This window comes from Hylaeus anthracinus, unplaced genomic scaffold (assembly GCF_026225885.1).
Source record: "Hylaeus anthracinus isolate JK02 unplaced genomic scaffold, UHH_iyHylAnth1.0_haploid 11997, whole genome shotgun sequence".
In the NCBI taxonomy this organism is placed as follows: domain Eukaryota; kingdom Metazoa; phylum Arthropoda; class Insecta; order Hymenoptera; family Colletidae; genus Hylaeus; species Hylaeus anthracinus.
In genome coordinates, this window is record NW_026534344.1 from 9,581,767 (window position 1) to 9,608,824 (window position 27,058).

Sequence of the window (27,058 nt, forward strand, 5' to 3'; positions counted from 1 at the left end):
TTTTCACAGAATGTTAATATGTACTACTGACGGATGTAACGTACATACCGATTCAAACTGTTTAAAGAAGACGGGAGACATTTGGGTCATTTCGATTGATTTGATGTATTATGGCGCTTTGCCAACCTTCTAGAAGGATTTCCAGCGGAAAGCTAGAAGGATCTCGTTGAGTCTGTTTAAAACTCGCATCTATGTAGTATGCACAGGCCACTCACGAAATACAGTTTTCTTAAATCAAATATAGTTTTCTTATGTTTCTATATATTTCTACATATTTCTTATATTTCTTATATAACTAACTATAGTTTTCTTAAATTAAAAGTTGTCTTTTCACTATCAATCAATACTTTTTTTCATTGATATAAAGGAAAGCTGTTTTGTTTACAAAAGGAATTACTTTTTGTTTTATTGTCTCAGGTAGAATCACACCCTGCTCAAATGTTCTACACTTGTATATTCATATTTTTGTTTTTAGGTTATATAGTGCATTCGTCAATTAAGTATCCTTTCACTAACCTACATGATGCCTAGAATAAACGATAACATTATACTATTCTTAAGAGATATGTATGTAAAGTGTGTCATTACTTTGTCATCAGTGCATTTAAAGATAAATGTCAAAGAGAAAGGACGAATGGTTAAAGTACTATGTTCGTTTGTAGGACTAGTTTTTTTCTATATAAATGCAATGATTCATGTGCAATCGGTAGTTGTATTATTTTTTTTAATGAAATGCAAATTTTTTGTTGTATAGACTGAATCCTTTTTGTATTCCACGTAAAAACAAAAATTTAAGGTAAAGTGTTAAACAAATCATTAGTTTATGAGATGTTTGAAACAATTGTCTATGTTGAAGAAATAAAATGTGTAAATAGTAATGGAGAAGCTATTCGGGCATCTTTCTCATGACAAACAATTGTTCTTTGAATCACTCATGACTTGTACACATTTACTTGGCTCAACCTGTATAATATACACCGAGGATAATTCAAGAAGTATGATCTTTTATCATATTTTTTTTCCACCAAGTGGATCCGGTGCGCGTCATAGTAACAATACGAAATAACGCCGAAAATAGTTTGAAAGGAATTGACGTGCACGACACACGACACGATTCGACAAACAGCGGATGTTAAGCCACGACGATGAATTTCCTGATGTAACCAGACATTAAATTACGATCTGTAAATCGTCCAGAATCACTCGATGGCAACGACCTGCTAGCTCTGTCGAGATCTTCCGGCGTTTCTCGATCGAAGCGACCAAAAATCCTGACGTGCACTTGGCAATATACAACTTTAATATTCGGACTTAAATAATATATTCAAATATATTTTTTACGAATTAAAACTTAATATATTTTTGTTCTGATGGACGCGTGATGGTATGGCGCAAGAAAAATGAAGAAAGATAAAAGAAATACAAAATCTGTCATTAAGGGGAGAACCAACATTGGAGGTTAAATATTAAGTATCTTACGGTGGTTTTTTTGTTTACAGAGAAGCACTTTGCTTAATTTTTGTTTTAACTTTGAGAATGTGTCTGAATATGTTTTGATAAACACTTGGTAATTCTTTGAATTTGTTTCACATAGGAATTTTTTGGGATATCAGCTGTTCCCTGTAACAAGTTTTCGCACAGATAAAACATTGAAAAACAATACACACGAATTTTTTTATATCGCCTAATACCAATGTTCAAGGGGCGAAAGCTGCCCTCCAAGTTGTGAACGAAATACCTATTTAATTAAATTTCTAAGAAACTAACAGAGATAGCACAGATTATTAAATACAAACAAGTTTGGTTTTTAACAGACAACATGCACTAAAAAAAACATAAATAAATGTTACCAAGATCTGGGTGACGCAATTATTCAAAAAATGATTGTAATAGATAAAATAAAGTTTGAATAGTACTAATGTTGTTAAAATGAAAACTACCGGTCGGTAAAGTGTTAAGATATAATATTGCAAGAAAATGTAAAAAAAAAGAATTCGTTTTTTTTTAAGCAGTCAGACTTGCATAACCCCTTAATACTTGGGCTCCTTGAACTTGGTTTCTTCCCTTAATAATGAAGAACGGGTTATTCTAAAGGGTTAACGAAAAGAATGCAGGAAAATTGGCTGAAAGTTATTACACGTGCGTTTCGTCGTTGCGTAAGAATCGAGGAATTTTCGCTACCGACAAAAGTAAGAGTTCGGCAATCGAGCGAGGCATTTCGGCAGGATTACTGCATCCGATGTAATCATCGCGTTTACGTGTATACGCACGCATAAAGCCGTTCACACAGGCGGGAAGGAATAACAAGCATTAAACGGCTGGAGAAGACGTTACCCGGAATACTTTCACGGGCTCTACCGCCTCAAACGTATTATTCGCGGCGTTTTTATTTGAACTTTCATTTATTTTCCGTGCCGCGATACTTTCTACATTAAACGACCAGATCTCGAAGCCTTCGGCCGGCGTCTACTATCACTGGGTCGAAGAGTTTCCACGGGACCGTTTACTGTTTTCCACAAGCTACGATAATGATCGGGCATTGACACTATTCGATACTGTTCCAAAAAATAAAAGTTAAAAGGTACCCTTTTTAACTATAATAACAATGAGATTAAAATACGAAAAAACAAGTTGTCGATTTAGTGAAAATTATTACGAACATAATTACAAACTATTATTAAATTCTTTTTTATATTTATCATTTATTTATAATGATTGTCTGTAACTAATATTCTTGAAGTTTGTGATTGTTCTCGAACCAATCAGGTAAGTGTAAAGCCACCTTATATATTACTTTCCTTTGATATGTCTTTTTTTTTATATCTACAATGAGACGATGTTAAGATAGAAAGAAGGCAAGACTATGCGAGCCAAACTCGTCATTTCCACTTAAGGGGTTAATTAAAATATCTTCCACCACTTTCTATCAGCCTTTCCCATCATTCTGGTAAAAGGTGAATCTTCATTCATCGTCTATCATGTGTTTTTTTAATCCAATAATGATGGGTGACTTTGACATCGCTATTATTGCAGTCTACTATTTTTGTAATTGTGAAATAATTTATGCGCTAAAGAATTTTTCTGTTTAATACAAAGATAGATAAAATACAGAAGAACTACTAGCACGAGCGAAAAGTAGTTGGGACCCTATGCTGGACGAATTCACGCTTCATTTTTTTACTTTTTACCATTGGTAGTTGAAATTACTTTGTGCTTTCCCAAGAATGATGTAAAAATACATGAAAAATAGTATAAACAAATTAAACTTCTCCGTATTTAAGTGAAAAATAAATTTATTAGACAGTTAAGTAAAACGTTGTTTGTCATTTGGAAAAAAGCGTAAATTCACTTATGAAAATCAATTTATTCATCTAAACCCATTCATGTGATTACCACTTGGGGCACAATGTTATATCGATACCCAAATAAAACTATTGCAAATAAACGACTGAAATACTATGACAAATGGAACGTACCTTAATGAACATATTATACATATACAGCTTGGCTATAAATATGTGAACACTTACGCACAGTAAATGATTACTACAAAATGTTTTGTTGCTAAATTCTGTTTTAAATATGCATTTAGAAACGTTTAATAATATTAAAATTTGGAGTGTCATATTAAATCTTATCATTTCAGAAGTTTTAAGAGCACACGGTGGATACATTAACGAAAAGAAAATTGAATTATTTTTTATTATTCGTGGTAAGATATTAAATAAACTACTGATCAAATGTGTTCTCTAATGGAACAAAAAACTAAATACAGAAACATATGCGATATTTATTAATAGATACGTCAATTTTTTTTAGACATTTATTCCAATTGAAGAAGTATCGACATACTTATGAACAGGGGTGTGTATGTATTATGTCAAATGAATACGAACTTTCTGTTTTTATTACAAATAACATTTGTTTTTACGTTAAAAGGGCTTTATGCAAGATACACTTACTGGACTTGGAGAGTGGTTGAACTTTGCAGCACATGATGCTGTGGAGATTCTTCTGCTCGCAGTAGCCGCTTATGGCCACACATCCCGTGAAGAACGTCAGATGGAAGACGAAAGTGAAAACCACCGCGAATCCTAACCAAACAGAGCAAAACTCGTCGATTATTGTAATCGGAACCGGTGCAAAAATCGCCTTTGCTTTTCTGATTCCACACTATGTCGCTCTCAACTTTCACTTGAAATCAGAGTACAGGGGTACAGGTCTTTTCCGTCATTCAAAAATTCATGAATTTTAAATCATTTCTAGAAGTTGATCGGAGTAGTAAATCGCTAACTTTTGTCATTCCAGTTTAATTGCAATTTATAATCTATTCAGATTGCACCTACTTAAACAATTTTTAGAGTAAATATTTTTAACTTAATTTTTAGATTGTGATCTATACACTAATCACACTAATTCAACTAATGGCAGTAGTTTCTCATGTATATGATTTTACGAAAATTAGCAAAACTCGCAATGTCTATTCTATTCCCGAATTGAATTTCCTATGAACTCGGAATTTTATTTTAATTTGTATTAATAATAACTGTGGAAAATAATCTATACTGTTGCAATTGTTTGCATTGCTGTTTTTTAAATTTCCTTCTAGCTCGCGTGGTTAACTATAAATACAAAGTATCGTCAACTACTAGATATTTGTTACGTTAACCAACTTTTGAAGCAGTTTCTAGATTCTTAAAAAAATGATACCACATTTTGATCACACAATTCTAGTTTCAAAATCTTTTCCCATTACATAATTTAGAAGTGTTCTAGAGTATTTTTAGGCATCCACAATCTGTATTAATTAATGAAAGAAGAAGTTATTATAGTCTATGCAGAAAATGTGTTTAATCTAATCAACTATCACTACCAATCATTTGTTCTCACATATTCCTTTCCAGTTTAAGTGACCAACTATGAATACAAAGTATCGTCGATTATTAGATATTTCAGTTGTTATCATGGCCAACTTCTGAAACATTTAATAAATTTTCAAAAATGATTCCACACTTTTGTCACACGACCCCTTTTAAAATTTCTTTCCATTACAGAATTTAAAAGTGTTTCAGAGTATTTTTTTAAGTATCCACTACCTTTATTTAATAATAAAGTAAGAAGTTACTATTGTCTATATGGAATATGCTGCCGTTATCGTACACCTGTACTTATATTACGAAGTTTTCAGAGAAAATCGATCGATTTTGTAGGCAAGAACGGCACTTGGCAAACAATTCTGCATAGATTGGTCTCCATCTATCCGCCAACTTCCCGGAAACTTACCCGAATAGATACAAAAGATCTGGACCGACGGGAAAGGTGAGAGGATCCCGATGAAAAACGATATCATATCGGTCAACGAGGTTATCGTAATCGAGACAGCAGCCTCGCTCAGAGTCGCGGCCATCCTTTCAGGTACCGGTTTCATGATACTGGTACGTCTCCAAGCTGCCAGCATCACGAATGTGTCGTCGATTCCGATACCTGCCAACAAAAATTCATCTCGATTCAATTCTCATTTCTATCAGATTTCTCTTCGGTTAGTTCTTAGAGGCAAACAATCGACTGCAAAATGCAATAACTAAAAATTGTCGAACAGTAGCCAGCATAGAAAGTATCCACATAAGTGCATGCAACATTGTAGTTAAGTATCTTCATTTTTACCGAAGATCTAATTATTCACTTCAACGACACTTGTGTCAAAAATAAATACTTAGATGTACATTCTAAATACTTCCTTTTGTAGAAATAAAGATCTCTCTTGCAGTATAATTTTGTTATGTAATAATATAATTATAAATATTTTAATAGATATATTATAATTGAATTCATAATAATATTACTTAATTTAAAAATTACTAATAACTTATAAGAATATAATATGTACAATATAAATGAACTTAATTCAGATATTTCATAGTTGTGTTAATAAATGTATTAAAAATGACTAATAATTTATGGGAATAACTATAATTTTGTCATAATTTGAATCGTTTAATATATGTATGTTATAAGTAGACTGCGGATCTTTACGCAAAATAAAATCTTCGCGAACGTGCCTAGAAAAATTGAATCTAAATAGGAATTTATTTTATTCTGCAAATATTATAACGTGAACTTTACTCTCAATCTTTTTTATATTCTTGCATATTGTTTGCATTTAGTAGGTTCTTACACATTCAAATTTCCTATAAATGCATCACGATCCGCAGTCTAATTTTATAAGATGTACATATATTTATCTTACTAGCCAGAACGTATACAGACAAATAAACAGCTCGAAGAGACGTTATCAACTAATCTTCTCATCGAGGAATAATTCAAATTTTTTATAACAAAATTTGAAAATTGTACTTTAAATGAAACCATGTACACAGCATTATTGGCAGGCACGACGCGCGATGGGACAAAAATAAGCGATCGTGTCTGGTGACGAGCGATTTGTCATCGCTTGTCCCTTGTTAGAAAAACGACCGCGGTGCCATTATCGCGATAACGAGGCGACAGTTAGCGCGCGCAGAGTGAATCAGAATGGCCGGTTTATTCGTGATTCACCCCGTCGACCACCCGTCTAAGTTTCGACGGCAATTTATAGCTACTAATAAACGCAGGGCGTCGTTTATTCAATGCTCGGCAAGGACGAGCATGATCTTTACGGCGGAAACCTTTCACGCGTTGCTGACAGTGAACCAAATTTGTTAAACGGTCGAACCTAATAGTTACCAGGAAATACGCGTCAACCTATGAATAGGGCGGCCCACGTAAACGACATTCTTGAAACGGAATACGATAGAGATCATACGTGCTAATAGAGGCAAGACTGGTACGAGTACAAAGGTAAAATGGACGGGTCGAAAAGTGAATTTATCCCTTTCGCTAGTAATGCTAATCAATGATTAATTGATATCAATATCAATTTTGATAAGAGTACGTTTTCAATTTGAAATCTCAAAATTTGTAAATAAACTTGTGGCATAGTTATATTCACAATGAGAAATATCGATTGAAACATCTGAGTTACGGAAAACAAAAGACAGTCGCCTACTGATTCAAGAAGGAACACGCGGTTGAACAGTCAGTCAAACGCAAATGACATAAAATAAATACGTAATGAGGCTCGAATGATTCTATTCTAAACGTCTGTTCTATTCGATATACGTGTCTTACAGTATATTCCTTCCTCTTTAATATGATTATAAACAATTGGCGACAGTGTAGCGCGAAGTAAATGTTATCGTCTCGGATAATTCAAACACTGAAAAAACGACATTTCACATGCACCAACCTAATATATATACAGTTAGTGCAAGAAATATTCGTACAGCAATTAATTTAAAATAAAACTAATAAAGAAAGAAATAAGAGGTAAACATTAAAAGTAACAAACTTTAATTTACGCAAAATCTACTCTACAAATTAGAAGGAATGGTGGTTAATTATTTGGTTAATTATTTCTTTCTCTAAAATTTATGAATAAACTAAATATATGAAGTTTTATTTTGAAAATTGATTCTTGAACGAACACTTATTACACTGTAGATCTGAGTGTAGATAGCTAGAGACAAAAATAATCGAATCCTTGCCAGAAGTATCTCTATTAGCGTCAACTATGTTTTCAGACTCGCGAAAGTCGACATTGTGCAATCTTTACGGATTAATTCCCATTTTTTGTTGGCTTGATCAACGATCGTGTCAGTGAAATCAGCAACGGCCTAACGAGACCGCTCGTTAACGAAATCCTTGCGACATTGTTTTCCAAGCCCTCTTCGATCGGCCGCGAATGGATCACCGAACAACCGTCGTGGAATCACAGACTGGAAGAACGGTGATTTGCGTGAAAAGCGGAAGTCCCCTTGCGCGACTTTTCCCTTTCGTCGTCACGCCAGCTTGCATCCAACAGCGATCAAAGTTTCTTGATTGCCAACAATGATTGCACTCGTGTACGTTCGACTGGATCGTTACGAAATCGTCCTCAACATTCTTTTTCCACGGCCTGAAGCTTTTCGTGTAATCGTATTGTGCCACACGAGGGCATTAAATCGGCATTTTTCAAAGTTTAGTAACGTCCATCGAGTTGAGACTGAGCCGGAACCGAGCTGTCTCAACAAGGTGGACAAGGGAACCGAAATGTAATCTGCTGGGCTACTTTCCATCGAGGAGCGACGCTCGTTCAATCGATTACGTTTATTGGTTTAATGGTTGCTTGGTTTATTTCTTTTTAGCAGTGTGCAGACTATGCAGGCCTATTTCATATTTTGCTACAAGGGCGAGAATTACGTTGCATAAAGTATGGTTATGGTGCCTCATTATATCATTGAAAAATTGAATTACATTCTATTCAATCATTTTTCAATTTCCGTAAAATCGTTTGATTTTGTATCACTTTCCCGCGCGGGTTCTCTGATATACATACAAGTATCTTCAAGGAAAATTTAAGAAAATAAAAGTGGATGCTGCCCTTTCAAAGTTACCCTAGGTGTTACAACAGTGAAAAATGGATAATTCATCAAATATTTCGCGATTCTTTAATTGCGCGATTAAATTACACTAGAAATTCTAATTTTCAGTTAACCGATAAGCGACTTGTCCTTTATTCGTTGCTCTAAATTTTGATCTAAATAGTAGTTTTGCTCATCTGTTCGATACCGATTATTTTAGTTCGTCGAGTCTGTATTACATTATTAAGTTGACCTCGGTCAATTACGATTTAGTCAAGAGACAAAGCCCAAAGGAATGAAAGGGAAAATAAGATGATTAATAAAGCCACGAATATTCAAGCTGTGTACGGTGAACAATAGTTCCCGCAGAAACATGCGAAACGCATTCGTTAGTGGTTTCGTCGACGTTCCAACATGGCTCAGCTTTCATGGAATTCATGTGACAATTCTTCATTATTCATCTCACAGATAGATAAAAGGCCACGTCACTCTTAAATTATCGGAAAAAATGCAAATTATGACCGCGAGTCGTATTTTCCGATCAGAGTGGCGCCTTTTCCGATCAGAGTGGCGCCTTTTCCGACTCAAACGCGACAACGTTCAGGATAATTAATACGAGGAGCGAATGAAAAGTAATGCCTCCAACTTTGTAACTCCTATAAAAATCAAGTTATTCCAGCGAGTGTTAAACAAGAAGAATGTTTAAAACGTACGTATTAACAACTTTATAACTTCTATAATAATCATATAGAAAGATAAATTATGACATTGTTTATCTAAACCAGGGCTTCTTAAACTATAGGTCGCGACCACAAATGGGGTCACGAGATTTTAATGTAAAACATTTAATATTCTCTTCGATATTCTTTTTTCTTTGTGTACACATACGGTCAGTCCCATAAAAATTCCTACCCTGTATGTCTATTAAAGAAATTTACCTGAATCAGATAGCGATGTAGACCGCAGATTTTATGGATTTATGATATAACTAAAAGGTATGTGCACTTATTCAAAATGAAATAATATCATTATAGAAATTGTATGAAAATATTTCCAACATATGTACATTTTACGTATATTTTATAATTATATAATTAAGACGTATACCTCATCTGGAAAAAACAAAAACTAAAATTATTAACTAAAATACTATTATTATTAATTAATAATTATTAAATACTAGCATATGACCTGAAGGTTACACGAGCCTATAGAGGGTAAATAAAATAATTATGTTCCAAGAAACAACGACTCCCCAACAACCTGACAATATTCGTATTGAGTATACGACACCTTAGAGTCGCGCTAAATTGTAGACGATTTAGGAAAATGTAAAGAAAAGCGAGTGTTTAACTTACCAATCATGAGAAACGGTGCAGCCAGATTGAGACCGATGAAATCGACGCCTAGGTAGATGCAGAGACCAAACGCAGCTACGGTGGCCATCGCTGCGGAAACATTTCCAAGCAGCCCCAACCAAGGCTTGCTACGCACCCAATCGGTCATCATGCAAGTCGCCACGGAAAAGACAGCCATCAGGATGAACGTACTCGAAAAGTAAGGCACGATGGTCTTTGTGTTCTCCTCTAGTTCGAGCTCGAGGGTCCTGGAAGCGAACCTCGCTGTGGCGATGTGTTTGAAGACACCTTCTTCCTCAACTTTCCTAACGGTTTCGAGGAAAGCTTCTTCCCACGCCGCTCCACTGTTTGAGGAGAAGAAACCGTTTAGTTTGACGTTATTTCTGTATTATTATTTAAATTGTTCAGAAATAAAGATGTTTGAAATGGACTATTTATGGACTATACACCTGTATAATTTTTTTAATTTTTCAGGGATGATGATGTACGGATGACTATTTAGGTTTTAAAAATGGTATAGTAAAATTCGTCCGAAATCAACTTACATTGCATCTAGGCGCGAGCTGTCAGCAGAGAGGAAGTAAGCGAGCTGCATCGATGGTGCAGTTTCCACAACCAGGTCTTCGTTGATCACACTCCCACCGAAGTAGACTGGCAGAAAATGAATCTCCCAGGTAACCGGATTGAACATCACCGGAAACGTCAAGTTCAGCTCCCTCTTCTCCACATCCCTGTAAAGTGCTACCGACTACTTATATGGGCCACAGACACAACCACCTTCCCATGAAATAATGAGTGTAACCATTGTCAGTTCCGTAGATAACGCTCAAGAGTACCGAAAACGTGTAACTTGTCAGACTTGAGAATTCTGAACAGTGTTATCATAAAGTAGTTTTACTTAAAGTAGTTTTAGTTAAACGGTGTAACATGTATTTTATTGTCAATATTTTAAATATTTTTGAGTTTATTCTCATACATTTTCCTATACCTCCAGTTGCGATAAATGCTTAAACATTCACAGTCTAATGGCGACAGAATATTATCAATAATACTATCCACGCTTTCTTTCAATCAACTCTTTCAAGACCGACTAAATTTATGCTAATACTTACTCTATGATATCCGAGAGTTTCAGGATGTCGTTGGCGAAGCATTTGTCCAACCACCTGGCGCATATTTGTTCGTAGGTGAACACTTCACCCTCGTATGTTGCTTTCGCGGTTCTAATCACTTCGTCTAATTGAGCCAACTCGTCAAAAACAGCTCTTCTCAGCAAATTCTCGTTTCCATCCTTCGACGTTATAATTACGTGACCGAATCGACCTGAAATAATCAGGAAAAGCCACTGAGAATTGTGAAATTGCGGAGAGAGAGATAAATGTCTAAAATATCTGAAAGTTTCGTACAGTAAAGTCTCTATAAATGCACAAGGTCGGGACTGAACTTGTGCGCTTATCGTAGAGTTCGTATATTCTCTGATGTTTGCCGACGAGCTTCGAACGTAGAGAAGGACAGCGAATAAAGAAGAGGACGGAGCGAAAACACTAGGGTATGTCGGCGAGACAATTTAATGCAACTTTACCATGCATCTTTTTTTAGTTTGTGTTCTACGATACATGAAACATAATGAAATGTTACAAGTAAATATGTTGCCAATCGCGTCGTGTTTGGTTTCATTTTCATCAGAAAAATGTCAGGAATATGATGGTAAAAGTTTTACAACAAAAAAGTTAATAATAAAAAAAGTTTTATCGTTGCATTAGCATTGTCTCGCCGAGATATCCGATCCAAGATCATGTTACACTACTCGGCGATCGAACTCGTGGACCCATCAAAGGGTGTACCCTTAGTGGCGGGGATGGTTTCTGTGCATTTATCGTAGAGAAATTTGTGTATTTATGGAGACTTTACTGTACTTTACAATTGAATTTCTATGAAATGTAGTAGGATGTCCAGAATATCTGGTATAGTTGTACGTTACAAGTAACTTTCTTTGGCATATAGTAGGGTATCTGATGTCTAAAATATCTGGTATACTTGTATCTCACAAATAAGTTTATATGGAGTATAGTAGCATGTCTACAATATCTAGAATACTTGAAACATATCGTAAAAAAGATTGTTCTCTAACAATAAGGAAACAAAAAAATAACGAACAAATAAAAACCATTCGAATCCAAGTTCAGTAAAAATAAGTAATCCCTACAACCAGCAGGCAATTTGGCAATAAGGAAGACTTGTTTTATGACTCAAGAAAGTCAGTATGTTTGTTTCACGCACTGCACACACACGCACACACGCGTAAAGGAGACTATATCAACCTTATTCGGTCAAGGTGTTAAGACTTGCCTTAACGACATGTGACTAGGTTTGCGCTATGATCGACGGGAACAATGCCAATTTTGAGAACGTCGCTGGCACGGTTCTGTTATGAATACTTTTCTCAAGGACTTTGCTACGGCTAGAAAATGTCAGCTAACTTTCTCTGGGAAAGAGTTTATTCGCACTGCTCTCAATAGCAATTGAGGCATCGTAAACTCACGTGTAGGGAAAAAGGGGCGGTAATGTTAAGTTGATGCGTAGCTTTTGTCATATTTTTTAATGGAAGTGCGATCGATATAATTTAGAGAATCTATTTAGCTAACGACATAGCGATCATTATCGTCTATCAAATTGTCTGAGTTTCGTAAACTTAATAAAAATTATTCTTTCTTATTTAAATTATGATTAATTAAATTATTTTTACAGATGATAATCTAATGGTACTGATATTAGAATCTGTTGATGTCGACCTTACTTAAATTATTTCTTTTACAGATGATAATTCGATGGTGCTGATATTAATTAAGTTTAGTATTATTAAGTCCCCTTAATAAATGTTATTTTTCTCATTTAAATTAATGATAACTAAATTATTTTCATACAGGTGACTATCTGATGATGCTGAAACTAAAATGTACTGATATTAACTACACTTACGAATTCTATACGAATTCTACTTAATAACCATTATTTTTCTAAATTAAATTAATAATAACAAAATTATTTCTTTACGGATGACTATATGTTGATGCTGACATTAAAATGTACTAATTCCCCTCGTTCAAAATTATTATTCAAAAGCCTAGCAATTAGATAGACATAGGGGAACCTTAAAGAACTTTAATTTACAAAGTACTACCCAAAGGGTGCCCATACCTATCTAGTGGTACAAAAGAACCTTGGAGTGTGAAAGATTAATACTTGCCCTACTCATCCTCCCTATCCTCCTATCCTCCCCTACTGCTTATGTTTTAGCCCGAAGTACGTGTAAGACCCCTATAAGTGCGATTGCAATTTGCATCTAGATCTCTTCGATTCGAGACATGACCCACCTGGCCTAGTAATGCGTCCCAGGTTGAAATGGTGGCTGTAATTGACCTTGAAGTACTGTTCCACGATCGCCCTCTCCGTTTTGCTCGGGCCATTGGTCGGCGAGAAGAGGTATTCAGGATCGATCTCGTAATGAATCCTCTGGTAGCCGGTGAAACAGATAAAGGCTACCAGTACCGGAATAACCACGAAATAGCCGGGATGGCGACCCACCACAAGGCCCAATTTGTGAAACGCTCGGTTCAAGAAGTCGTCCACGCAGGTCATATTGCTCCACATCTGAAAAGAAGAACGTCTCATCAACTTCTAGGTCTTAGGATTCCACGAAGGTCAACGATAGCTCAATGAAACTGGTTCTCGAGACCAGAACAGAGACGCGAACTTATCGAATCGCGTCGAAAGTCATGGTAGACCGCGAATGTTTATGCATTTATGGTAAATGTTTAGAAGATAAGACATACTTTCATTTCAGTTTCAATTCTTTTTCTGAATCTGTGAAAATATGAATTTACATAAACATCCGCGTCGCGATTACCGAGGCACTAATGTGAGTAAAAAGTGTGTATGTTTACGACAGAAAGTATAGCTATTCATCAAGTGTTGGAAGGATTTTCTACATTACCGTATATCAATGAAGGCTAACATTAATTTCTACGTTGTTATATTATTAAGTATATCAAAAGTCTTATCTTTTTCCTCAATTTCAGGAGGTTAAATTAATTTTGATTAAAAAAAAAACATGTCATTAATGTGCATAATAAATCCTCTTTACTATATTCAAATTTAATACTAACCCTTTGCACTCGAGACCTTCTTTTCTGGTATCTACCACCATCTCGAGATGTTTCTTAGCATTCTATTGCCATGAATTCTAAGCTATCTAGATTTGAGAATAAGGTCACCTTTACCTCGCCGACAATCATTTTATTGGCACTTCGAACTCCAAAGAAATTAAACCTGAAGAAACATTAGGTATTGTAGATTTGCTGCGTGAAACCTAATGCTGACAGAGTCACCTCTCGAGTGCAAAGGGCTAAATCTATCAAGCCAATCTATTCGGCCAATGCACATTCTTCTTCTTTTGCATCTTCTTAAAATCACTCAACTGTTAGCAATGGTTTAATCGCGATTTTTGGTGACAATTATTGTGTTAGCGAATTCATTTTATCAATTCCTCCAATTAAAAAGATATAATTGTATGTATGATAGATGTGAGTTGATTTCTGTGCTTTTAGTGGTAACCCTTTGCACTCAAGGCCTTTTTTTCTGGTATCTGCCAGCAACTCGAGATGTTTCTTAGCATTCTATTGCGACGAATGCTAAGATTATATCGACTTCGAAACTGTGATTTCTAATTTGAGATTTGAGAATCAGGTCACCTTTGCCTCAACGACAATCATTTTATTGGCACTTCGAGTTCCAAAGAAATTACACCTAAAGAAAACCTAGTGGTGACTGAAAGGGTTAATTCGAATGTATGCAATGTATTTCAGCGTAAAATTTATGAACAAAAAAGATACGTAATCGACATAGTTTACAGAAATGCCTCGCTGGACATCTATAAAGGCCGCGTGAGGCTTGTGGCTCCAGAGGAGTGTTCATCCCTGTTATAGAGGTATGTATGAAAGAGAGAGAAAGAGAAGTTAGGCGTAGAAAGCAAGGCTCACACGTGAGGACGACTTAAGGCCAATTGCCGTTTCATTTTGCAAAACGACCATACCGGCCGTAAATCGAGAACACTTCCTTGTTGCGATAGGATCGAGAACAGAAGAGATTGAAACGTGGACAACGGAACTCGGCGAGTGACTCCGATCAGCAATTTTAAACACCTTACCAAATTCTTCGCTTTCCCTTGCGCAAATTTTCAGGAGTTATCTAATCGATTTAAGAAACAAATTTCGACAGCTTTTCTTCTCTGTGCAATGATAGCTTGAGCGATTAAAAAGAAGGCGAAAGTGGCCCATTGCAACATTCGTAGCAATAACAAAGATATGGCTCATAAACTGAAAGACTGGAAGAAATAAAACTTCAAACGCATTTTTACGCGAAATTACACTGTTTGACCTGAAAGCCAATAACTCGAAACCTGTCTAACTGGATTCAATAAAGTTTTGTGTACGTACTTTCAACAACCCTATGTATCGTGTAACGTACGATTATTTATTCTTTAATTTTATTTTTTAATTGGTTCTTGAGGATCAAAGAAAAATATACCTTGTAAGCTTTTTTAAACATTAGTACGTCATTGAAAAATATGAAGACTGCTGAACTTTATAATTTTCAGTTACCAAATAAATTAGAATCACTGATGATCCTACCTGTCAAAAATAGACAGAAATGATGTCATTTTTTCGTTACGTATAAATATAATCGTTAACAAAAATTGTCCTTTAAAAATCATAGAATACTTTACGTATGGTAATAAGGACGTTTCAATCAACTGCATACGACTTTTGTAAATTTGCAAAAACACCGCTCGTTTTGGGCCAGCCAGTTAGTGTTCCTCCCTCAAAAAGTTCTTTTAGTTAAACAAATGCTAATATTACAGATTTTTTCTGAAAATACCGTCTGTTTAATAGAAACGTTTTATTAAACCTTGAACAGTATTTATACCAATTTTCATTCAAAAATATACGACTCCTGTTGTACCACGCTTGTAAAGACGAATTCCAAAATATTGTTAATTTATCTGCCTTCTTTCTGTGTGGATCAAAAACTACTTTTGATGCCTATATGATTGTAGTCTACTTTCTAAAAAAAAAAGTATTTTCAACCGAAACCGTGTCCAATTGGCCAATTTACAGTTTCACGCCACCAGTTTTATAAGACGTATCCTTCGAACATCAGACTTTATATAGTTAGTCAACAAAAAGAAATAAATTTTTAAATGCCGCAAAGTAGAATCTGTAGATCTTTAGACGTATAGTATATACGACAAACTTATAGCATATAAATCTAGGATAAATAAGAATAGTACAGGATAGCATATACGGTCAGTCCATAAATATTCGTACCTTCTATATCTATTGAAGAAACTTGTCTGAATTAAATGATAGACTTGAAGTTTCCAAATAAATGTTTAATTATAAATTAACTACGGATTCTTATGCATTCATGGAAAATGAAAATATGGTTAAATGTATGAGGATATGTATGAATGGAAAAATGTATAAAATATCGACAATAAAATGGATACTACACTGTTTAGAAAATAAGACATACTTTCATTTAAATCTCAATTCGTTATGTGATTCTATAAAACTATGAATTTGAATAAACATTTTCAGTCTAGTAATAAGTATTTAATTGCCTCTAAACATTTTAGTGCAATGCATGGAACTATATTCTATTATTTGACACCTGAAGAAGCTATTTTGCATGAATGCAAAAATATATCAAATATCAACCATAAAATACATGCTCCTCTGTTTAGAAGATGAGACATACTTTCATTTAAATCTCAATTCTTTATCTGAATCTGTAAAAATATGAATTTGCATGAACATTCGCAGTCTGATTATAAATATGTACATAAATAAACTTTACATTTGTATATTTATTCGAAGACATCAAACCTATTGTATTTAATTTAGACTTTCTTCAATAAACGTAGAGGGTACGAATACTTATTACGGGATTGAGTGTAGGTGGAGGATAAGTAACCCGAGAATAAATCTATAATCCTATATCATATAAATAAATCTTTAAATCTATAATTCTTTCTACAAAACGCCATCCAGTTTATTGCAAAAGCGTTACGAATATTCCCTGAACGATTGATTTGGAGTATTCCACGAGAAGAGGATCGTTACTTTCTATTCAATTACAATGCTAAACATGTGAAATGCGGAGCACGGTCCGCTTAACACGTAACGAAAAATTGTTGAATTCAACGTATTTTCTCGGCTGCTTATGTAAAACAACGCTCTATATACACTCATGCGCAAATGTAAGCGTAATTGCTGCGAACCGTGCCAGAATGTTCCTCGACGAATCCTCTTAAACGCTCAACCTGTTCTTTCAAAACAGTGTTGAGTAAACATTAATTAAAACGACAACCAACAATCTTCCTGATTGCGAAAATCAATTGCCTGTAGTAATTGAAATTGCAATTAACAATTGAGCATTCAGCAACAAAATGGTTGTCTAAATAAATCTTCAATTTAATTCTAGCTGTCTCTCTAACTCGAAGTTAAGTTTTGCAAGAACTATGCAAATTAAGCATGGATTGTTGAGATTTAGAAGATTTTTTCTTTATTTTTTTACCGAACAAATTAATCTGTTAAAAGACGTCAACATCTGCTGAATAGATAAATGAATTTTTTTAAAATAGAACTTGTTATTTTATTAAGGAAAAACGAAAATTTTCGATAGTCGAAAAATGGGACTATCTAGTAAAACCGTTATCATTTTGATAAAAATCAAACAATTTTTAAATCCTTTATCCACTCAGCAGATATATAATTTGTTTGATGGGACGTTCTCAAGTTATTATATACATAAACCATAAATATTCCTGGATATTTACTCCATCTTGGCCACTTTTAAACATATCATAACAAATAAATTTATACATAAAGTTCAATATTTCTTCAATAAAATTACGCTTTGTTTATGGATTGAAATCGTTATTTAACTTTCGAAAACAGAAATTCTTAAATGTGACTATGACAACTGCCTGGACTCTGTAGTAAGAAAAATAAAGGGCAATGCAGCATTAGTAAAAGACAACTTTCAACACTTTATACGCGAAAATCTGTACATTATCGTGTCATAAATTGTTCCGCTAAAAATCAGTCATTAAAAGGTGAAGTAATTTCCGTATTATCTGTGCATTCTTCGCAATACTTATACGCATCGTTACTCTAGCTATCGACTTACCAGACGACAGATCCCATGATTTGTTATATTTCCGTTAAGAGAAAAGAGTTATTTCCAGTTATGAGTGACGTAAGTAAATTCGTCTCTAGCTCTTAGACAATCATCGTTTCGACCAAGAACAGAAACGGTTCGCAACGATTGCGAAACGAAAACGGGAAGCCGGTCAACGTAACGAACACACGTGTCCTACGAAAAGCTTGATGTACAGTAGCTTGTATACTGCTAGCGGTTACGAAGACACCATTGTGTCTATTCTAAATGGCGCGACTCACGCACATTGCTCATGAAAAAGCACACTTAGTTTAATAACGCAGACATCCGTCCCTCTTCTTAAGTAACGAGTGTACCGTCCCGACAGAAAGCCGCGTTCAATTTTAACGATGGGAATCGCAGACATCCGTGCCATTGAGCTCGGATCACCGTAATCCTTGACTTCTACGAAAAGTAAACTATTCATGGAAATAGCAAAAGTGTATAGATCGCCGATGCTTTGTTGTCCGAAGGAGTAATACGTCACTGTAAATTATTAACACCAGGCATTTTCATTTCAGTGTTTATCTACTGCAACCTGCTAACTGTTGTTGGTTGCCTACTCACGATACTCAACTCTAGGAAACAAATAAGGCGTTTAATGTTGATAATTCAACATATAAAAATAAAATGGCCATTAAATATTTCTACTTAAACTAAAACAGTAAATAATTTAATACAAAGGCACAGAATTAATTTCTTCACCTAATACTCAAATTTTGAACAAAAATTCTGAAATTTTGATTACACTAACTGCGTGTACCATTGCACCTCTTTAAAAGTAACAAAAGGAAGCAAAATGCCTAAAACAGGCACACTTTCCGGACCACCGACAGTTTCTAGCGGTCAATGATCTTCCTTTCATCGAACGAAGGTGTTTCTAACGCAACACATGCTGATACGCTTCCTAGAAACCGGCGAATACGTTTCCTCGACGGGCTTCGCAATCGAAGAGTTCTCGCAATCTCGTCCCAAATCCGAGGCCCGAATTGATAGTCAACGATGATCTCGTGGCAATTTCGGTATGCTAAACGCGTATTGTTGCGCGCGATTCGGGTCAAGTCCGACCGTCGCTTTTACAAGCGTTCTTCAATGACAATCGTCCGAATTATTTTTGTGTTCGCTCGCTTAACCCACTTGTCGCGCCTCATCAAAAATCGATCCAGAAGTAACGTGTCTCCCACCTAGAAGAATTACAGAGCCAAATTCCATACCGAGATCTCGTTATTACGTCACATCGAAATATTAGGCGCGCAATGTATTAGGCGTGCAACAAAGTTCTGAGCTTTAACGTATAAAATTAAATCTCTATTTAAAAATTAATTAAAACAGATTAATTTCTTTGCCAATAAAATGATTGTCGTTGAGGCAAAGGTGACCTGATTCTCAAATCTCAAATTAGAGATCTCATTTTCGAAGTCGATATAATCTTAGCATTCGTGGCAATAGAATGCCAAGAAAGCATCTCGAGTTGCTGATAGGTACCAGAAGAAAAGGCCTCGATTGCAAAGGGTTAATAGTTTATCTACTGGTTTATGTAGCAGGTATAAACGCCAGAAAGAAACTTTTATAGTATCATATATTATTATAGGCTAACATCGATTATCGTCTAGAAACTTCAAAAATTCGACTTTTTTTTGCATTTTCTTATCATTTGAGGGTTTTGAAAAAGTGCCTCTAAAATATTAATTTGAAATTCGTAGAGCTCTCATAGTTACAGAGGCTTAAAGGCTGTTCACCAGTATTAATGCTAAATGTATAGCAAACTTTAAACGCGTTTTTCTCGAAACGACATTTTTCAAGTCGGGCGCACGTTTTTCTCAAAAACTATTGGACCGACTGACTTCTGGTTTTACACGCATTTCGAGGGCACCATCGCCTATGGTCTGAACTAGAATTATACCGATAGCTTGAATATTTTAGTCCTGCACTCATATTTTAGTTGACAATTTTCCGGGAAAATTAAACCTTAATTTTCAAACAGCCGCGATTCCGATAAAAAAATTTAGTACTTACTTAATTCTAGTTCAGACGATAACTACATTCATATAGATTGAACAAAAAATTTGATTTTCTGTCTCAGATGACTAGAACCGCCACAGTCTGTGCGCCCGATTGAACGAGCGTTTCACGTCACAACCTGCATAACAGCGCATAACTTGTATAGATTTCAATCAAATATTTTATAAAAATTTGTGTTGTTAGTTGAAACGTGTTTTATTATGCATAAAAAAACCTGGTACTGTAGGTTTGATAGTTTTCGTAAAATTAATTCCTAAAAATTACTGAAAAAACAGACTTCTAGACGATAATACCCTCTTAAAGTGTTCGGAGGAACACTACCGAAACTTTAAGGGGGTGCAAAACTAACATTATTTTTCGAACTCGACGTTTTTTGCATTGACTTCTTCTTTCTTTTCAAAACTCTTCAGTTCGATATCTACTCTTTACTTTTTTTCAAAAGATCACCATTTTCTACTACTTTCTACCATTTGTACTCAAAAAACTGCACTGTATTCTATGGGCTCAACCAGTCAAGATATTTATCCCATTCGCCATTGCGAGATGGGAATTATATTTAACAATCTTCAATATTCTCGCCCCCACCAACAACTACCCTAAACCTACTCGGACAGTATTTCCGTCTAGACAGCATATGCATCAACAAGTTTATCTACAAGTAGATAAATATTCCAGAATTTATCACATTCATCAACTTTAGTGGGATTATGCATTTAGCTAATAATTAAATATGAAAGAGCTTTTCAAAAGCTACAAAATAACGTAAAACTCGCACGAACTTTTGGTTCTTCCTAATACCACATAATTCTATTTACTACTACTAGTGGATGTTTAATCGTATTCCACTATTCATTTAACGACAGTTGATCCTATTTGCAATCTTAATGTATTTATCGATGCTAGCCAAAGATTTTCATACGGAATAAATACGTTTTTCATCATTTTTCATACTACAATGAAAGTCCTTGATTTCCTGAGAAGGACTTCGGCGGGTTTCACCGCTCTCGAACCGATTTCACTGTAGAAATCTATTCTTATAAGACTTTGATACTTTCGAACAATGATGATTTTAGAAGCTACTTTCTGTCATGATTGTGACATGCAATGATGAGTTGACAAGAAACTTTCCGTCACAATTGTCGCATATAATGATGATTTTACCAAATATTGCAGCGTGCTATCAAATGCTCGGTTTGATTACAAAATGTAATATTCTTATATACCTTTCTTTTGTGTTGGTAAATAAGCTTGGAATAGAGTTGAAAAGCTTAAATAAAGAAAAAAAAACAAATCCAAAGAGATCAACAATATTTTTTGGAACATTTTAAAGGAATGAAGGAAAGGATGTTGGAGATAAAAATATCATACCGCTATTTTAAGATGTGCCATTTTACACTTCCTGAAGGAATATGACATACAGAGCTTAGGGGCCTAATGAGAAGCACAATATTTGTCGAGACCATCTAAAGAAACGAAGCCAAGGATGTCAGAGATAAGAAAACCTTATCTCTATATTAAGGTGTATCATTTTAGTCTTCTTGGAGTAATGTAATACAAAAAGCTTAGGAACCCAATAAGAAGCGTAATTTTTGTGGGACACTTTAAAGGAAGGAAGCAACGGATGAACGTTGCGTCGAAGAACAGAGAAGAATCGAGTACCCCAAAAGAACCGTGATACCCATTTCCTGGATCGATATCGCTAGCATTGTTCCGCCACAAAGGAGCTCTTCTTTCCGAAATCATAACGCCCGCATCCAGGATCGCATACCAGCTCTCCTAGGTCGAATCAATACGTATCGTATTCTTTACTTCGGAATTACATACGGGTGGTACTCGCAGGAAAATTGCGAATCTCGGAGAAAATATCTCGCAGGATCACCGCCTGCAACCGTTATTCGACTGTGGTGCGAAAGTCGATGGTCCACTGTATAAGAGTTTGATTGAAACTCGAAATCAGCGATGGTCTGCGTATCACGAACGGAAGGACATTGGCTCCGGACACGGATTCAAGCGCGAACGACTTTCTAAAACCACTTGCACTCGATTCCAGCTGGTTTTTCCACACCTCGCCGAGGTTGATCGTAATCGACCCGGCAGAAGGATGACGTAGGATCATTTCGCGAAGTTCAGAGGCCAATTGTCGCGGCCGACGTGCGTCCAACGATCTTTCTCCATCGTGGAGAAAGTAACAGTGTCGTTATTGGGTAACAGTCGCCATGCGCACTCCTTTATTGGATCTCACCGATTGAATAACATTCGCGTAACCATCGACTCTTTTGTTCGCGGTCGACGAAATCCTAAGTCTTAAGTAACGACTCGAGACGATGCTAATTAACCCCTTGCACTCATAAAACCGGGTACACGTTCGAGCTGTTGGACACGTTCTACTCCTATAAGCAACTGTACTGATGAGATAATTTGGGACATTTATATATATTTAGAAGAAAATTAAACAACACTATCTAAAATAAAATAACTAAATGTATAGTATGAAATAAAACTAAGAATCTAATTTAGAATTAAAATAAAACAAAAATCTAAAATGAAAATAGGAATCTAATCTCGAATTAAATTACGCTGTTTATGATAAAATAGCAAAAAGTATACTCGATATAAAAATCTATATCGACTTGGAAATTGCATAAACTAATGTGAATGCAAATACAAATTATCTCGTGGCTAATGAAGGACGTTAGGCCATGAAACACGAATGTACTCGCGATCGATCAGCAAAACGTTAAGTTCACCAACACGATAAGACAGTTTATCGAATATCTCATTTGAAAAAGTTATAAATTCAAACCAGGGGCGAATAACAGAGTAGAAATAAATAAATTGCAAAAAAAATAGTCAACGAAACGAAACTTTGCCCAGAAGAAAATTAAAATATACTCGGCGTAACAACAATGACGAGTTAAGTCCAATCAAGTTATCATTGTACCTCGCATGTCACTCGAAACGAGAAAATTACGACAGATGACCGAGCTCGTTCCCCGTCGACGTGAATATTGAAATAATTACATTTCTCAGTGACGTTGTTCGAAATTTCTCCTCGTTTTGCGTTCATCGCGAGGCAGAAGCGCTCACACACGAATACTGCAATTGTTCTTCCAATTTTCAATTCCCAATTTGTATAATTTTCCTACGAATGCAACTATCTTCGATCTTTAACTGTTTGCACTCAAAGTTGTTTTCAATAAGGCGAACTAGCAACTCTACACGATTTTCATTGTAGGTAATATTTAGGTTGTCCTGAAAGTTTCTTTCACGACTCAGACTCAGCTGTTTTTTTTTTAAATCTAGATTAATGTCGCATCAACACCTAGGTTATTAACGACGGGAACGTTAAAAAAAAAAACTAAATAATTAATTCTTTAACTATATTGGATCAGAATAATAATCGTGAGCAATAAGTACGATAATCCGCTAATACATTTTCTTTTTAATATGTCAACTACTGGTTCTTTTACTTTACCTCTTTTCTTAAAAAAGTTAACAGATTTCACGCTCAGAATCAAGGGATTAAAAATCAAACTTACTCAGTAAAGAGCTTTTCTCCGTTAGCACCCCGTATTCCAGTATCTCGTATTTATCCATTTGTCCCTGTCTCTATCCATACTTCATTGTACGTCACAAACGTCACATTTCTCCGTTAGCACCTCCCTTGTTTCAAAAATAAAATGATCTTCAATCATAAAAATAAAATCACCCAACGAAAGCTCGAAGAAACAGAAGCAAGGAGTTCTACCATTTACGAGAAACGAGGAAAATAATGCGACTTTCAAATGTCAACAGAGATTACGTAGAAAAAAAATGACGGCTATTTCTCTCGCGGAACGTTGTTTGTCGTGTTTCAGGATTTTTTTTCCTGCGCGAAAAACTCTTCAAAAGAAAAACTTCAAACGACTGCATACCCTTGCGAAATCGTTTATCGTGTATCGTTTCTTAACCCCTTGGTAAGCGAAAAACCTGACTTGCTCATAAAAAATCCCTCGTGCGCAACGATTTTTAATTCGTCCTCGACATTTTCACGCGCGGCGTTGCGGTTGGCTACGTGAATAGTTTAACCGTTTGCGGACAGCCGTCTGCAAATAGCCGCCTAAACTTTTTTGCCGTTGGAGACATATGTCGGCATATAGCCGCCCGTGCATATCTTTCATTTATTTTGGTATAATACACTACTCAAGGAAATTATTCGTCAAAATTTCACTATTTTTCGAATGCGCATAAGTAAAATGTTTTAAATATCAACTTATTTATTACTTTTTTTTTTTATAAAAGTTTCATGAAAAATATTCTTTTTCAGGTAATTGTGAAATTTAGTATATCAACATTCTTCTTCTGATAACAATTTATATTTAGAACATTTAAAATAAAATTGCAAAAATATTTAAGTAGAGAAAACGTTCATATTTGGGGAAGTGATATCAATGTTAAAGTTTTAGATCAATCCTATTGAATGAATATTGAAACTTTGAATTAAATAACACTAGTCGCCCATATATGGATGACAGGGATTTTCACTAAGGAATTAAAAAATTAATTCTGAAGATCAAATGTCACAGAAAACAAGTCTGAATAGCATTCATGAATTTTGATTGGATTGTAAAACTAATACTAATGCACATGTTAGATTGTATAACTTTCCAATTGTATAAGAACAGAATTTTAGTTTCATAAGTATTTTAATAAGTACGTCTGCCACTGAAACTGTTAATGGTAACAAAAATATACAATTACTATGTAATTCTGATGCTTTTAATGTTAACATAATTTCCATCCAGAAATGCTCGTTGGTAAAGTGTTAGTCTCATTGAGTCCACGGTACAGTTTACAGAAACTGCATGATGCACCTTATACCTGGTGCACACCTAAATCATGAATAATTCCAGTAAAAATTTGAAAAAATAAAAAGCAAGCATACATCGCCACCAGTTTCACGCCACGGTGGTTAAGTATCACTGCTCCAAGCGTCCGCGGATACCAACGGTTCGGTACGTGCGCGAACACCTGAGAAACTAATTTCCATGAGTTTCAGAAATTGCCGGTCGTCGAGTAATTGCTGGTTGGACGTGCCCGTGGAAGTCTCCGCTTGAAAGTCCGAACGACGAGGAAAGCAATCGCCGGAATTACTTCATCGACCGTTCGTACGACTTTTACGGTTGTCTCTGAAAAAATAGCCTGGCCCCGTTTTAACATACTGTAACTTCCATCGCGCGTTTTCATAGTCAAATAACCGTTATTTAAATGCGAGGTTCCGTTTTATGGTGGCAGGATCGGCGAGACGTAAAATAATGGCGTGAAAGAATTTGCAGATTAAATCTTCGCAAGAAAACGGGTCGAAAACGTGGAACGAAGATCTTTCGTAGGAGCCTCCGTTTTTAAAGAAAAGGAATTTGAAAATTGTCGAGTCGTTGGCGCGGCAAAGCTGCGGCGAGGGCGGGCCACTTCGACACAGATATTTAAAGTCGATTTCCACGAAAAGGAAACGTAGTACGATGAAACTTTACTGCAGCTTTTCGACTCATTTTTTATCAATAAATCACCTCAGTATGAGCATATGTTTTAATAAGAACTATGGAATGTTTTTAGTATATATTTGCCATATGGTAACACATGTTCGATGTTGTAATATACTGTCTTAATCTGTATTATGCTGTACTATAATGTACAATACTGTCAGGATATCCTAGGATGTTTTATTCTATATTTTGCTATATTGTATGGTATCATCTTGTATTATACTGTTATGATGTATTATTCTGTATTAATTTGTCTCACATTAGATGGAACTGTATTATTATGTATTCTGCTATACTGTGCTACATTATTCTGTATTATTCTGCATTATGCTATATTATGCTGTATTATACCATAATATGTTATTCCTGATATAACATAATATGTGCTGATATCTTCACAATTTTATAATAGTCACGATATGCAACTGAATAACGTGTTTATTTCGTTAAAACTTATTACCAAACATTTGTATTTTGTAAAAAAAATCCATTCGTAAAATTTGTTTACTTTAGTCTATAATTTTTTATTTACGAAAATCATTCGATAGCTCTTATCGAAAAACCTTATACTCGCTAATAATTATGTTCAAAGGTTGCGATGTTTGTAAATATTTGATGGAAACGGAAAACACGTTCCTCAAACAACTCTACTCGGATGTTTGAGGCTTTCACGGCTTTCGCCGATATTGTTAGCCAGTTAGCTATCGCAACCTCTTTAAAAAGTATGTACCTAAAATGTGTGCCGATAAGAAGACAATAACGAGTATCAGTATCAGTATTTATTTTAAGTATTTCAACTATTCAACCATAGTTATTAAACTGACACTTTCTTCTTAATTATACGTTCATCGTATTATGTATCGCTCTCAGTCTTCTTCTCGTCGTTGCTCTATAATTTAAATACTGTTTACAGTATCTTTTACATTCATTCGCATATCTACTGGGGCCCACTGGCCCCCTTACAGCTCGGGTTGCTCGGGGTCGCTAAATCCGTACTGTAGCTGCAATCAAACATACTAGCTACAGCTCCTGAGGGTCAGTAACGATTATACTCGTCAAAGGCAGAGTATGTGCGGCTGTTATAATACGGAAATAAGCTTGAAATGGCTGTTTTGTTGTTTAAATTTATTACTGACAGGGTTTTTTGATGACAAGATTGTAGGAGCATGATCTACAAGTGAAAACAAGAAAAAAATGTTACATCAAGTTTGTTTTTAAACGCTTTGTTACAATATTATAAGCAAATATTGTAATACATTTCATATTACATCGATGTCCAATTTGTATCAATGCAGAAGATGGTCATTTTGAAATGATGATTTAAAAATTCCGGTACATTAAGAAATATCTCGCAAGTCCAGACACAGTAAACAAAATCAATCTTCCGTATTATTCAGCTTGGAATCTACTGTTACAAATTTATAATTGTTAAACT

General features: G+C 35.2%; 1 protein-coding gene across 3 annotated transcripts in view; it reads right to left on the reverse strand.

The window, feature by feature from the left end:
- LOC128889458 (patched domain-containing protein 3) overlaps window positions 1-27,058 on the reverse strand; it is a 56,726-nt gene that overhangs the window by 13,388 nt on the left and 16,280 nt on the right. The window contains exons 2-7 of one of the 3 annotated variants that reach the window (XM_054147106.1): window positions 13,171-13,447; window positions 10,909-11,119; window positions 10,342-10,527; window positions 9,797-10,140; window positions 5,284-5,484; window positions 3,963-4,094 (exon numbers count right to left, since the gene is read on the reverse strand). In XM_054147106.1, the coding sequence (XP_054003081.1) occupies window positions 3,963-4,094; window positions 5,284-5,484; window positions 9,797-10,140; window positions 10,342-10,527; window positions 10,909-11,119; window positions 13,171-13,447 (1,351 nt within the window). Of the gene's footprint in view, window positions 1-3,962; window positions 4,095-5,283; window positions 5,485-9,796; window positions 10,141-10,341; window positions 10,538-10,908; window positions 11,120-13,170; window positions 13,448-27,058 lie in introns of those variants that run through there. The other 2 variants (XM_054147108.1, XM_054147109.1) reach the window with 2 other exon arrangements.